Genomic DNA, 14,448 nt, shown 5'->3' with positions numbered 1-14,448 from the left:
GACTGAATCGGACAACCAATTGGATATAACAAATTGAGTGAAACAGCCCTCCAGAGTCCAAGGTAGCCGCTAGGATGGTCTGAGCGGAAATCTGGCTGCAATCATGAATTGTAACAATTTGCACATGTCCAGGATTTGATCAACTCAACACTTCTCAAATACCAACTCCTACGACAAGCAACAACATTCTTGAACAACCAAGGAATAAAGTATAGATGGGGCACACATTCCACTTGATTTTCACCTTACAACGAACTTCACCAGCCATGCACCTCCTCTGAGACACACTAACTCTTGGGCGACAAGTGATAGCCTGCAGACATTTAGGCACCGGATAGGGTAATAGGACAATAGTTAGGTCAGCAAACAGAGGGTGAAAGTGGTGCCCTATCCCAAGACTGGCTAGAGTGGCTTGAGGACCTAAGACAGATCTTTGGTGCTTCCAAAACCCCACTTCCAAAGATTACACTTTCTAGGTGCAACCCATATCCTATCCAGGATTGATCAAGTCGACATTGGATTCTCTATCCTCTCCAACCAGTCTCGATAATCTATAAACTTAAGGAACTCCAGAGGGACGAACAGTTGCCACTGTTGGAAACTGAATGATCGTCTTCTGGGGAGGGAATCCATCCATACTGAGCTGTGGGGATTGATACAGAGCTTCCTGCAGCCTCACAATACACCTGAAACCCACACCACGCTTTGAGACATGCTCAAAGTAGTAGTGAGGGGTAACATCATTGTCATCTCTGTAAAACTTAAAGTAAGAGAATACAATTGGGTCGCATTGGAGGGGAATGCAGAACTCTCTAAATAGACCAAAACACACAGGAGCCCGCAAGATCTGGTGACAGCTAACCCTACTTAAGACAACAGTGGGAAGCCCAATTTTGGGGATAAACGTAGAGTATGCTCTGCTCGGCACTCACCAACAATACTATAAGAGGGGGACAAAGCAGGGACGCTACTAGCATGCAAATTAATGGCCAAGATACACAGCAAGAAGGTATTTCAGACTGTCATTTCCCAGGCCTTCATATGGACAAGGAGATCACCCATCCCTTGCTGGGGTTCTATACAGCACTACATATGGCTGAATATATTGCGGAGTCAACTACAGAGCCCCATGTAGCTTCCTATATAATGCCATCACTGACCCAGATTCAAGTAGTCTACCCAAAAAAATATTACGAATAATTGATATCCGGGATCGCTAAGCTTCAGCTACCCAAGGACCCTGAACCCGATGGATACTCAGCGCAATTTTAGAATACTTCTGCCCTTTGCTAGCCCAATCTTAACAAGTCTCTACAATTCAGTGGAGACATCTAGCAACCTAACCATGAAGGACGCGGTTATAACTGTGATAATGAATGCCAGGAAGGACTAATCATTCCGCACCTCCTACGGGGTTATCTCCCTCCTCAGTGTTGATGCTAAAATCCTCTCTGGCATCCTAGTGCTACATTTTAACTTGTTCATGCAGGCATTTAAATACCCTGATCAGTTCTGATCAATTCCAGAGACAGTGTAGCAACGGGAAACAAATCTTTCACCATCTGAACCATATCACTATCAACTTCTTGGAAAGTATCCTAAGCAAACTAGAACTAGGTCCTAGTTTCAAAAATGTTATCCCAAGTGGCTATTCTCAGCCCTTGGCTAGGGTAAAGGTCAACTGTGTTCTCTCAGACCCTTTCAAGGTGTGCAAGGGCTGCTCCCTTTTGTTTGCACTTTACATTGAGCCCCTGGCAGACAAAAGTATGGCCAGCACTAAGACTGTGAGGATCTCAGTTGGCAAGCATGGATAAAAGTAGACTCTACTTTATCAAACCAGCAATATTCAATCCCAGGCTTACTGACTGGCTTAACCTTTTTTGGGCAGGTATCAGGCTTGAAACCCCAAGAATTCTCAGATATTGATAATATCTACCCCATAAGACAAAGATGATGCCTACATCATCTTTGTCTACTGGAAGCAACATATTCAATACTTGGGGATTAAAATGTGACCCTCACAAGAAAATGAAGCAGCCCTCAACTGCTCCCAACTACTGGCCCAAGCCATTAAAGACGTCTAATTAAGGCATTTCTGGTCTAGCCTGACCGGGCAGAATTCAAGCGGTTAAAACTACTCATCTGCCCAAAATACTTTGTGTTATAAACTCTCCCAATTTTATGTGTTATAAACTCTCCCAACTGCAGCCCCTAAATAGATCCTGGATAAACTGCAGATCTATATCTGGAAGGGTTTAAAGGCTTGATTAGCAAGGAAACAGGTATATTTGTCCTAGAAGGCAGGTCACTTGGGACTATACCATCTCACCAACTATCTCACGGCACAACTTAAGACAGATAATGGGAAGGAACAAAAGTGAATCTGAAAAGCACTGGTGCATCACAGATCAACAAATCACTAGGATCCACTGTGAAAGGTGTCATGCTTGAGCAGAGTACTGGAGCTCCACTCCTCCCCTGTCACTAGATCCACAGTACAACCTTGGGACGGGGGCAGGGGGCATGCATGCAGGGGACTTGCTTCCATGCAAATCCCACTGACACATATCATAGAGAACCCTGGATACACGCCTGTGGTGTCTGAAGTAAAGTGTAAAAGAACAATAAGTATGCGAAAAGCAGCCCAGATACAATCCTTTTAACTGATTAAGGCAGACACTAGAGTCCTGGAAAAAGAAAAACTGAGGTATTAGCATACTAGGCAATGGGTCACTCAGGCCTCAATTAAGCCCTGCACTAGTAGGCACATTAACCCTTTTGAAAAATTGGTCATAATCAAGAGAGATGACCAACAGCTACTATCAGACCATTATAAGTTCCTTAGAAGAAGACCCTCCCTCAGCACCGGGGAAGACCACTACACACAAATTATGGGAAGTAGAGCAAGATTATGCCCTTTCAGAAGAGGAATGGGCCAGTATCTATTACAGAGCATGCACCTCAGCAGAGAGTGTGGTGGGCAAGGATGCCATGTTAGAAAACATCCATAATTGTTACTATATCTTACCATGTATACACAAATTCTCACAAAATCCAGAAGGTGCTGGTTGAATGGGTATAACGACCCAACTGCTATGGCAATAAGTAGATATTGGAAGGAGATCCTGAGCCGTATAAACACTTTTTCTTAAAAACTGGAAACACCACGATTCCCTGCCATATCATTCTTGGCTTCTAATATACCTATATAATAAATGTGAGCACAATTTCTTGGCAGACATCGGTCATCCTGAGTTTTTTGACCATCCTGAGTGCTTGATTACCATTCAAATAGCCCATAAACTGAAATGTCTATCATTACAGGAGGAATCAAGACTATCTTTAGAAATGACAAAACCCTCTCTTCTGAAGAATCAGATGATTCGGACTAGTTACCACATGCAGTTTACTTACCTAATGTGTACAACCCGCGTCATAGGTTTGTGTTGACCCGGATATTTTCCATCACCTCACCAGCTTTTCTACCATTAACAACTGGTCGCCTGACCTGATGAAATGCCAATGTGATGATATTTCCACGCAGACTACCATGCACACTGTCCTTTTTTGTAAATACTTTTCTGGCCTGAGAAAGCACCTTATTACACCTTTGTTATTACAGCTAGGTTTTGCACAATGATGTCCAGCCTTTTTGTACCTGCGAACGCTTCCGAATTTGTATATATGTGCTGTTCAGTCTCGTTTTTACTGGCATTTATCAATTATAGGAAGCAGTTGTAGAAATGTTATTGATTATGCAGGGAACAACTGTTTTTAATCATGGCCATTTTTAGATTTCTGTTTTTATCTTTTTAAATAGTTTTAAAATTTTGACATGGATGTATTTTGCAGCTTTTATGATTCACCTTGTGATTTCGAATAAAGCTTACTTTGACTTGACATATCTATGCTCTCCTAGGTAGAAAAAGCTATGGCTTTGGTCTTATGCGCTGCCAAGCAAGTTCTCATGACACTATGCCCAAATTCTGGCATACAAATTCTGGCTAATTAAACTTTAGAACTTACTCGGGATGGAAAGAAAAAAAGAAAATCACTGCGGCCCTGGGACATAAGCCGACCACTTTGAAAACGTATGGGGCCCTTGTATATCCCTCGAGACTAGGGATTTTAAAGAGCTTTCTTGCCTAAGATATTTGAAAACTCTGGAGAGGACTTGGGGTCAACATCCTGAGACCTCAGGCTGTACAGACAGAACACCAAGCATACACATGCGGCTGTGAGGAATTGAACATAAACAAGGATGATCAGGACTGTGATCAATAAAGCGATAGAGTGCGTCCAGGAACAGGGAAGGGGGCAGATCCCGCCGATTGAAACTCAAATGTTGAAGTTTAATTTTTCTCTCTGCTTACTTTACCTTTCTTATACTTGCCTTTACCCCCACCAGCCATTGGTTGTAGGTGGGGATATACATATATATGAGGCGGTGAGGGAGTTATCCAACTCCACGCCGGGCGGGTAGCATTGTCTCCAGCCCCCGCTGAAACTACACCAGCCCGGGATGGTATGCTGTTTGGGAGACCCGAGGAGGAATTCGCAAGTCAGAGGTCAGATGGAACATTCCTCTGCAGCGCTTCACACTATCCTGAGTACACGAACATTTACTTCGGCATTTTCCCCTGCACTTCTTACCTGGCTCCGGACATGGGATGCTGGGATTTGCAGTTCGCAGTTCCTCGAGGCTTCGAGGAGTGCCTCAGGTGTGCTGTACCATTACGGGGGGCGGGGCGGACATTCATCCAATCCGTGCGAAGCAGGACACTGATAGTGAGGCCAAAGCCACTTTGACTGTTGCTGATAACATCGAGGGCGCTGATGAAGGCTAGATGCCGAAATGCATTCGCTCGTTAATATGTGTCTTTAATAAATTTCCTCCATGGTGTCTCCCACTACTGGCCTCTGCCTTTTCTTCGAGAAGGGTGCTTTTGGATGGAGATATATATATATATATATATACGCTCCAAGTTGCCCAAACAATTTGAACAGCACACGAACACGGTTGAAAGGTGGCAAACCTTTAATGGCAGGGTACAAGCAGGCGCTGGTGGCAGTTTCAATCAGACAGTCACTGGTGCGAGAGCCTGACGTGTTCCGAATTCTCTTCCTCAGAGGCAATCGCTAGGTGAATGCGTACTCCTGGATTCGTTCGCATAGTGCTCTTATTCCCGCCCCTTGATGGGCCTGTACACTGACAGCACAGCACTATGGGAAATGTAGTCCAGGTATTTTTAACCTTTGGATGGTAGCCTAATTTCTGTCCCACAAATTAACAAGCGATAGATAGATAGATAGATAGATAGATAGATAGATAGATAGATAGATAGATAGATAGATAGATTTTTAAGCCATACAGCCCTGGTTGTCATTTCCTCAAAAAGAAGAGTACAAATGAAAAACGTAATTTAAGAGAAAGGCTTCAGTCTACAGATGTTAACTCTGAAGACCACCAGAAGAGCATGGCTGAGGGTTGCAAAAAATTGTCAAACAAAACTCTTCTTGAAGTTATACCAGAAGAGAGCATGACTTTTATGAACCGACCAAGACAGAATATCTTGAATCACCAACAGCTTACCTGTACTAGAGCTTAGGTTGCCAAAGGTTCCACACTCAAGAAGACAAATGGTTATCTCCTCAACAGAATTAATTTTCCATGATATGGGTCAATGCCCTCATTGTCATGTCAGAGTCTATGAGCAACAAGGGAGCTGTTATGTTGAGCTGGGGTTATACAGTGGAGGTCGCCACAAATACCCTTAAGTAAATATCTCAACGGAATACATTTACATCAAGAGTGGGATGGTTGGTATGACATATTGACTCAGATGGTTTTGGTAACAGTAAAGGAATCTCCTGCACGACATTCAATGCAGAGTAATTCTGCACAGACAGGAATGCTGTGCGAACCATTTACCTTAGAACAGGTCATAAAAGAAAAAGTCTCCAGTACGATCTAACAAGACTTATTAGGATTTGCAAAACTGTTAAGTTGTTATGGTTAGGGTTGGATGACCAACAGTCTTCTGTCCTCTTCTGTGTAAACTTTACAACAATCAGAATACTACCACAGAGTTTAATTTTTTACATTGAAATAGGACTGTAAGCCAAAATGACCTGTAAAAATCCAATTTTAACCTAAGTATGTAATAAGGATAATTGGGGCAGGGCAAGTCCAAATAGTTCAACGTTTTTGCAAAAAGCAACATCTGGGCAGTTTTAAAGAAGTGATCCGAAATAAGGCAAACTAAATGCTACTGCTTGAACATTAGTTATATGTTATCCAATACTTCTTGGCCCAAAGTCCGTACTCACAATAGCTTTTCTCTTAACATAACTGTAGTATAGACCAGCAGTTCTTAACCATTTGACTAATGTGGACCCCACTGAATCAGTAATGGAATCCGAGGACCCTCACTGAGTCAGTATTGGAAGCTGGGGACCCCCGGCTTAAGCGTTTTCTATGATTTGAACTTCAAAACAATGTACAAAAACAATTTTACACAAAACAAATGTTTAAATATTGCAATATTGTGTTTGATTCCCAAACAAATATAAAAAAAACTTTTCACAATTTCAATTTTGCTGCTTTATTTATATATACTTTAACAATCTCAGACCCACTGAGTTGACCCTATGGACCCTGAGGGATCCACAGACCACAGGTATAGGCAAATGTTAAGCTTCTTCAATTTCTGTACATTATTTTAAAACATTTGCAATAAGTCATCCTTTTTGAAAACTTATTGTCACTAGCCTAGTTTAGTAAAATACCAGACCTCCTGTCCCATTATATCTGGCTGTGCATATCTATTTTTGTCTGCCAAGACATACCCTGCCAAGGACAAACACCCTACATAGATTGTTCAGTTGTCTGTTTAGCAGTGGAGTACAGACATGTCAACACATTCTAGCAAATTTATTCTGTAATCTTTTAGTTACTAATCAACTTTCGATGTCATCCGTTACTATGCAGGGAGCTAAATTTAATTGAGTTCAAAATAGGGGTTAGAAAAATGTTGCTACAATACGAATTAAACAGTCTGCCTTACATTATAAGTAATTGGCAGTAATGTCAAAGTTACTTGCGTTTACCCCTGCACTGCAGAACTGTGGATATTTATGGACCTTGAAATATTAATGGCCATGAAAGTTGCAACCATGGGGATAGATGGAACATGGAAATGAGACCACTTTAGGGGACAAACCTTATGTCGAATTTAGGTTTCTGCTCTAGCACACTGAGTCATGTGGCTTAGGATCTGTTCTTTGTGCTTTTACCACCTATAAGAATCCATAGGCTCAGACTGTTTGCCACCAACGATGGTGTCTGAGGGCAAGATTCAAATAGGCCCCAATCTAGAAGTCTAATGCAAAAAAAGAGCATCATTCACATGCAGGATTCTCATCATGTGTTGATGAATACAACTTAACTTTTCATTGAGCGCATTAAGCGATAAGCAAACACAGCTTGGTAAGTGAAACATTCAAAACAATCCACCAGCTGAAGATCCGGCTAAAGAGAAAACACAACAGACTTTATACCGTGTAAAATACCGGGCTCTTCTTTTTTGAAATCGCAACACCTTTGTCTTGCGTAAAAGAAATTGCTCATGTAGATGTTATCTTTTGAAGCAAATGCATTACACAATGTACATTTAACACGTCTTCATATTATTTATTTGGGCACTCAGTACGTGTTATTTTGCTTCCACGTGTTGGGGTGCTAACATCTAGACCGTTCAACATCTAAGCTGGTCCACCAGATAGTTATGTGTCCCTGAGCAGGAACGGCTCTTCTATCTGCTAGCAATGCTGTCTCTAAAACCATGCGAGCATTACAACTTTGTGAAAAAACGACCTACTTGTGCTTTTACAGCTTTGACAGTATTTCATTAGATAACAAAAGAAAACAGTCTCAACACAAATGTAGGGGACAGGATTCCAGCAGAGGAGAACCACAATTTTAATATGGACTACAAATAATACACAACTTACTTTGAAGAACATTGTAGTAGGTTTGTTGCAGTTTTATATTCTAACCATATATTACTAATCATAGGAAGAGATAGAAAACCTACTTTAATAAATGGTTTACCACACTTACCGATTCCATTGCTAGTCCAGCCTGTTCCAAAACCATCCTAATTAGACGTATAACCCAGTTCAGCATTCGGTACAGCAAAAAATCTCCAGCGAGCAGCGTGTAACCACTTCAGCTGAAAAAACGTGTATATGTAGCATTGTTTCTGTAAAGAAATTGTGAATATTTTAGCATGAAAGAGCCCCAAAAGAAGATTTATAAAGTGCCATATTCACTGAGAAAACCAACATGATTACTTTGCCTCAAGAAGGAATTTCTTTCAACCCAAATAAAGAGTAAAGAAAAGGTGAAGAAAGGGAGCTATCGGTAATCACCAACCCCCCCTCTGCATGAACATTAAATAGTCCCTTTCCATTCAAAGTAAACTTTTATAATAATTTTTATAATAATTTTTATCTAGCAGTCAAGTCCCAAAAGCTATATGAAAATCCTTACAATACAAAACTTTTAATTGGCATTTTTAGAGAGAGAAACAAATGCACAAGAAGTAATGGCATGCTTATCTAAGCAGAGGAAAAACAGAAAACTCCCATATCCTAATTTTAACAACCACCACATTATAAATCACTAATAGTAATATCTTGCAGTACGCCTACTGCCTACCATAGTGAATATTAATCCTTCCACATCCCCTCTTCAGCGTCCCTGAAGCACATCACTTTTTTAATTATTATTTTTAAAGTTTGTAGGCGAAGCTCTGGGCTTTCTGTATGGGAAGTTCAAGAAGGTGTCCGGTATCAAATGCTGCCTTACAGCTAGTTATGTAAGTGGCTATTGCTTTGCTCCTAATCTGTGCAATATCCCAATACGAGTACCATGACCCAGTAGGGCTTTCTCTTCTCAAGTACATTCTTGATGTTCAGATGTTCAGTAATTCAGTTTTCTGGTGAGTACAACAGATTGACATGGGGCAGCAATAAATAACTCTACTATGCAATCCTAAAAAGGGTGCAGGAATCTACACAATCTAAACAGGTGGAGGAAATCACCTGAGGCAGGCATGGGAGGACCATCTGTACATACAGCATACAGGATAAGTGGTGAGGGGAGGCTAAAATAAACTTAATGTAAATATTTAAACTAAATCAGGCACTATCTAATGGCGATAACTACAGCCCTTGGTGGCTTAAAGGCAAACATCCAATCTTCATCTTTCAAAGTACCCAGGTCAGCGTCCAATGTGCACCACAGCCTGCCAAATGTATCCAGACTATTTACAAGGGATCTATATATTTTGGAATGATCTACTCTCCCTCTGATAAATGCAACACAGTAAATTTAGCCTCCAAAGGGTTAAAGACAGGTCACTCATCAACTGTGGCCAGGAGGGAGTAATGGCTGGTCTAAGCTAAAGGTAGAGGTAAAGGTAGACCTGTGAGTGCAGTAGCTTGAATTCCTGTTTGAGAGTCACAAATGACCAGATCTAGTATTTATTTATTTATTTATTTATTGACATTTGTAGAGCGCGGCGAATACCCGTGGGCGTCTCGGCGCTAGTTAAGGGATGGATCGGCAACTGGGGTAAAGAAGATATACAAGGCTATTGGTCAAATAACCACGTCTTTAGCTGTTTGCGGAATGTGAACAGGGAGGGACTTGCTCGGATATGTGCAGGAAGGGTGTTCCAGAGTCTAGGGGCGGCAACCAGGAAACGCCTGTCGCCCCAGGTGACTGTTCTAGTGCAAGGCACAGCCAAGAAGTTCTGAATAGAGGAACGAAGAGATCGGGTTGGGAAATGATGGAGAAGATTCTGTTTGAGAAAGTGGGGACCTTGATTATTGAGTGACTTGTAAACAATACACAGCGATTTGAATTTGATACGGCTGCGTATCGGGAGCCAATGGAGATCCCTAATGATGTTTGTAACTGGTGCGAACTTGGGGATCCCAGCCAGCATTCGTGCGGCTGCATTTTGGATTGACTGCATCTTATTTGTCACTCGGACTTGGGCATTTAAGAATAGAGCGTTACAATAGTCCAAGGAGGACAGGACTAGTGAGCTGACCAGTGTTTTCCCGGCCGTGTTCGGTAGGAAAGGTAGTATTTTCCTAATCATTCTCAATTTCATATGAGCTGAAGCCGCAGTTTTATTCGCGTGTGCCATAAAATTGAGGCCAGCATCGAAGATGACGCCTAGATTTCTCACTTTGCTAGCTGGACTCGGCGGGGGACCGAAAGATGGTGGCCACCAGACAGGTGACCAGCCCGGGGAGAGGTGACCGAAGATGACCACTTCAGTATGGGAGGGTTACAGCCCTCAGCATGAATAACTCAAGCGTGTTCCACCCCACAAAAGGACAGATACCCGAGGGAACAGATTATCCGAGTAACGATGGGGTTCTTAAGTTAATTTACCCACCCATTTATTGTACTAGAGGAGGTTCACCATGCGTTAAGTTTACTTTAGTGACTTGGGGATTTATGAAGCAGGCTTCCCACCATTCAAGTAATGAAGTGGGGAAACATCTGTCATCACCACAGTTCTGCTCTTTATGCTGGATGACAGGCTGAGCCATGAAGAGATTAAAAAATGAAAGATAAGTGGGTAGCCTGATATGACAATTTCAGCCAACCTGAGCACTAAGTTATAGGTGGGCCTGTAGCATTTTTCCACCACCATCCTTGGAATTCCATTCTGCCTGAGGAAGGACCTCATCAAGGAGGTGATACCCCATAAAAAGGAAGAGGGAATCCAGAAGATCTAGGTCTGCAAGACATAGTACCCTTAGGAGGGCTAAGCTACATATCAGGGAGAGTAAAAGCAAAGATCAGAGGTGGGTATCCTTTTGAAAGCGGATGAGGAAGGTAGGACTTTCTGACAAGACTTCTGATTCCTTGCTGGCTACCAGGGGTCCCAAGTATTTAAAACTACTTATTGATTTGTGCCTGGTTTGTCTAGACAGCAACATCCGTCAAGGAAAGGAAAGGTAATTCTTTGGACTTGACCGAGTTAACTCCAAGTCCAGAATAACTCCCAAAGTAATCTAAAATGTGTATAGCAAGGTTCCAAGGAGGCAGGTGCCTCATCTGATGGGGAAGGAATCAGACAACATTCCTCCTACTCTCACATGCACTTTGGGTCCATTATAATACAAGCAGACAAAGCAAATAAAGATCAGGCCAAAACCCCTTATAGAGTAATGAGACAACATATATAATCACATGCAAGGTTGTCAAAGGTCATTTAGGAGTCTATAAGGTTTAATGCCAGAAGTTCACATACATCCATTAGGACTAACACATTAAACAGGTGGCAAAGAGTGTGGATCTATGTGACACGAAACCACAATTCACATTTAGGAGGAGATTTGCCAAGAACTCAGCCAAAATCTTAGCCTCAGCACTGATGAGGGGCTATCCTCCTCCAGTGAATTGATGTGCCTGTGTGATTCACCAGATGATCAGTCTTCAAAAGAACAATAACATCCTCACAAGTCCTTCAGGAAACCATCCTCTTCTTTTGCAGCCATGAATAATGCATGCAGAGGTTGGTCTAAGGAGCAGCTTCAGCATTTATTTTTTTTGGGGGGAAGACCAATGGGTCCCGATATTTTGCCTTGTGAAGTTGGTTAACCGCACCTGAGATTTCCTAATTTGTCTTCAGTTACAAGCCAAGAAGGGCTCTACAAATCTGCATAAGGTGAGACAGCTGAAAATTGGACATGTAGAAGTCTACAGCAGCATGGAGTATGAATGGTCACTGAGGGATCCTACAAAGCCTGATAACGATGGGCATATTTTCGGGCCTTTCCCTTTAAAGATGTGTTATCAAATCATTGCAGTCACCCAGGAGACAGTTGTTATGTCTAGTTTCTTACTCCCTGTGGCACAACCAATGAAGCAGCTTGCCGGTCTTTCCTCCCAGACTGTAAAGCCATACTTCGAGGAAAATTTCCTAGAATTGATTCTGGTGAAACTTCAGTACCTGCAAAGAAGTGTTCTCAGTAGTTGGCTTCTGATTCCAGAACAGCTGCTTCTAAGGAGTTGATTTTGGTGGCTAGGATTAGTTTGAATGTCACTCAGTGTTCATGACAGAGCCCCACAATTGTGTCAACCTCCCAAAAGGGAATATGAGAATCTATTGACCCAGTGTTAGACTCAAAATGTCGGGTGGTTTCTTTTGGCAGCTTCTCTCTGATCTCTGCCTTCAGTGAGCTATCAAGACCCAAGCCACCTAGATAGGAGCCTTCGCAGATTGGTCCATTGAGCCTAGCTATTGAGGTGAGCAAGGTCTGAGCGCCCTCAATCCAGAACATTAGGACTTAAATGGGGTGCAAAGAAACAAGTGCAGCTTAATTTGGTGGAAGGGAAACATTGCCATGTTACAAAAACAAAAAATGTGTAAAGGTCACAAGCAAAATCAGGCTGGAGGGCTCCAGGGACAATGGGTCAAATATATCTAAGGTGGAGTCCATTAGCCAAGTGACGGTCTTCCCCCTCCATGATTCTCAAGTCTGGGGAAAACCAGTTGGGTGGATCCCAGCAGGAGAAGAAAGACCTTTTGATAAGAGAGAGGGTGGGCAGACATTTATAATAGCAATCGATTTGTCATAAAGGAGACCGCCGCAACCTAAAGATATCAACCTAATCAGTCTATTCATATGCAGGCTACCTGATCGGAACAGATACTCACTTTGACCCCCTGACCCCTTACTAAAGCCCTCATGGTGGGCTCTTGTGAAGCCAAGTCTGAAGAGGCATTTACTAAGAAATTAGGTCTCTTTTCTAACATGAGTAGTTCAAACCCATAGTGCTTGGTGGCTTTCAGAACTACTCTCTTTAATAAGTTTGTTAAGTAACCCATTGACATCCTTGTGAGGCATATGAAGGGCAAAGGGTGAACGATGGAGGTGTCAGCGATGATGAACATCAATAGGTATGGCTAAAACACAGGCAGTCGATTAGTGCCTGTGGAAACCTTCAGTGCTCAAAAACTTGAAACACCCAAGAAAACCCCTCTCCATACTTCAAATCATAAGGCATCTGTCAAGTCACTGGACAGAAAGGATTAAGGGTGATGGCGATGCTCCTCCCTCTTCGTGCAGGTATCTTATATGAAGTTCCTCAATTAGAAGAAAACCATAACAAGGAGCAGTGAACCTCTGCTCAGGACTTAAGTCCCAATAATGAAGCACTAAGCACCCAAGAAAGAACAAACTCTGAATGATTACAGTGCTTGGTAAAACATTTTGTGCCCGATTACGCCGTTAGTGTCGTGGTGACTAGTCCACCTCACTGCCAAAGCTGTGGTTAGACCACCCGTCAAATTAGGATTTCCCTCCTGTTAGGCTGGCTGTTAGGCTGGCTGTTTTTTGGGGATCCCACAGCAGTGCCGAAATGGCCACCGCAATGGAAACACCAAAAAGAGTTCATGCATGGCGTGGACTGAAGAGTCCATGCCATACAGAAACTGGGGCACATCCACACAGGGGAGCACATGTTGTGCATATATTACAAGTTTCCTCTCTGCCGGCGGGGTCATGGAGGTTCCTTCTCTATAAATACTGTGGAGGAAACAACTCCACTGCATGGGAATGCACACAGCAGGACACATGTTGTGCCCCCCTGTGTACATCCCCATGTGGAGGAGGCACACCTTGGTTTCTACTCCGCCACAGTATTTATGGAGAAGGAACCTCTATGACGCTGCCGGCTGAGAGGAAACTCGGAATATGCCTGGCGCGATCGTGGCAGTCCTGATAAGCATATTGCTGCCTCCTGACCGCTGCAACACCGCCAGGGAATGGCGGCTGTGGCAGTCCCACTGCCCTTGTCGTAATTGGGCAGTCGGGAGAGCGCCAGCACAGCACTCCTGAGAGTCTGATGGCTCGTAATCAGGGCTTTAGTCTTTAGACCTGTGAGGTCAGGCTTGTAATGTTTCTCCTGGGTTGCTTCTTTACTTATTCAAAGGATTTATGTTGATGCTGCACCTGCACAAAGCAAATCAACAGTCTCTTTAGGGATTGAGTATCAAAGTCAACATTAAAGGAAATGTTATGGGTGTGTTTCCTCTGCAATTTTCAGATTGCCTATGACGTGCAGATTTTTTTTCTGACCGATTCCCTCCCTGTTCTCATCCCTGTGCTCTAATGTCTTTCACGGTGCTTACAAATAAGTCACCGTTGCCTACAAAGCCCTAACAGAGTCTGAATACACACTTCAGCCTCCAATGTGTTGTCTACTACATTTCTAAGGATAATGCCACAAAAGGGAAATGTCAAGGCTGACACCCCCAATCCTTTTACTAGAGAATCCCCACCGGTCACAAACAGGAAGTCGGGGGCAGGACTTCCGTGTATGCACCGCAGGGCGGGCCTAGCATTATCAAT

General features: G+C 42.9%; 1 protein-coding gene across 2 annotated transcripts in view; it reads right to left on the bottom strand.

The window, feature by feature from the left end:
• Window positions 1-14,448, bottom strand: part of MTFR1 (mitochondrial fission regulator 1) — a 367,443-nt gene that overhangs the window by 209,814 nt on the left and 143,181 nt on the right. For both annotated transcript variants that reach the window (XM_086965807.1, XM_086965808.1), the window contains exon 2: window positions 8,123-8,264. In XM_086965807.1, the coding sequence (XP_086821933.1) occupies window positions 8,123-8,188 (66 nt within the window). In that variant the 5' untranslated portion in view covers window positions 8,189-8,264. The remainder of the gene's footprint in view (window positions 1-8,122; window positions 8,265-14,448) is intronic.

Source organism: Lissotriton vulgaris, chromosome 4_1, assembly GCF_964263255.1.
Source record: "Lissotriton vulgaris chromosome 4_1, aLisVul1.2, whole genome shotgun sequence".
Lineage (NCBI taxonomy): Eukaryota > Metazoa > Chordata > Amphibia > Caudata > Salamandridae > Lissotriton > Lissotriton vulgaris.
Note: the sequence above shows the minus strand (reverse complement) of the source record. Positions and strands in the feature narration are given on the sequence as shown.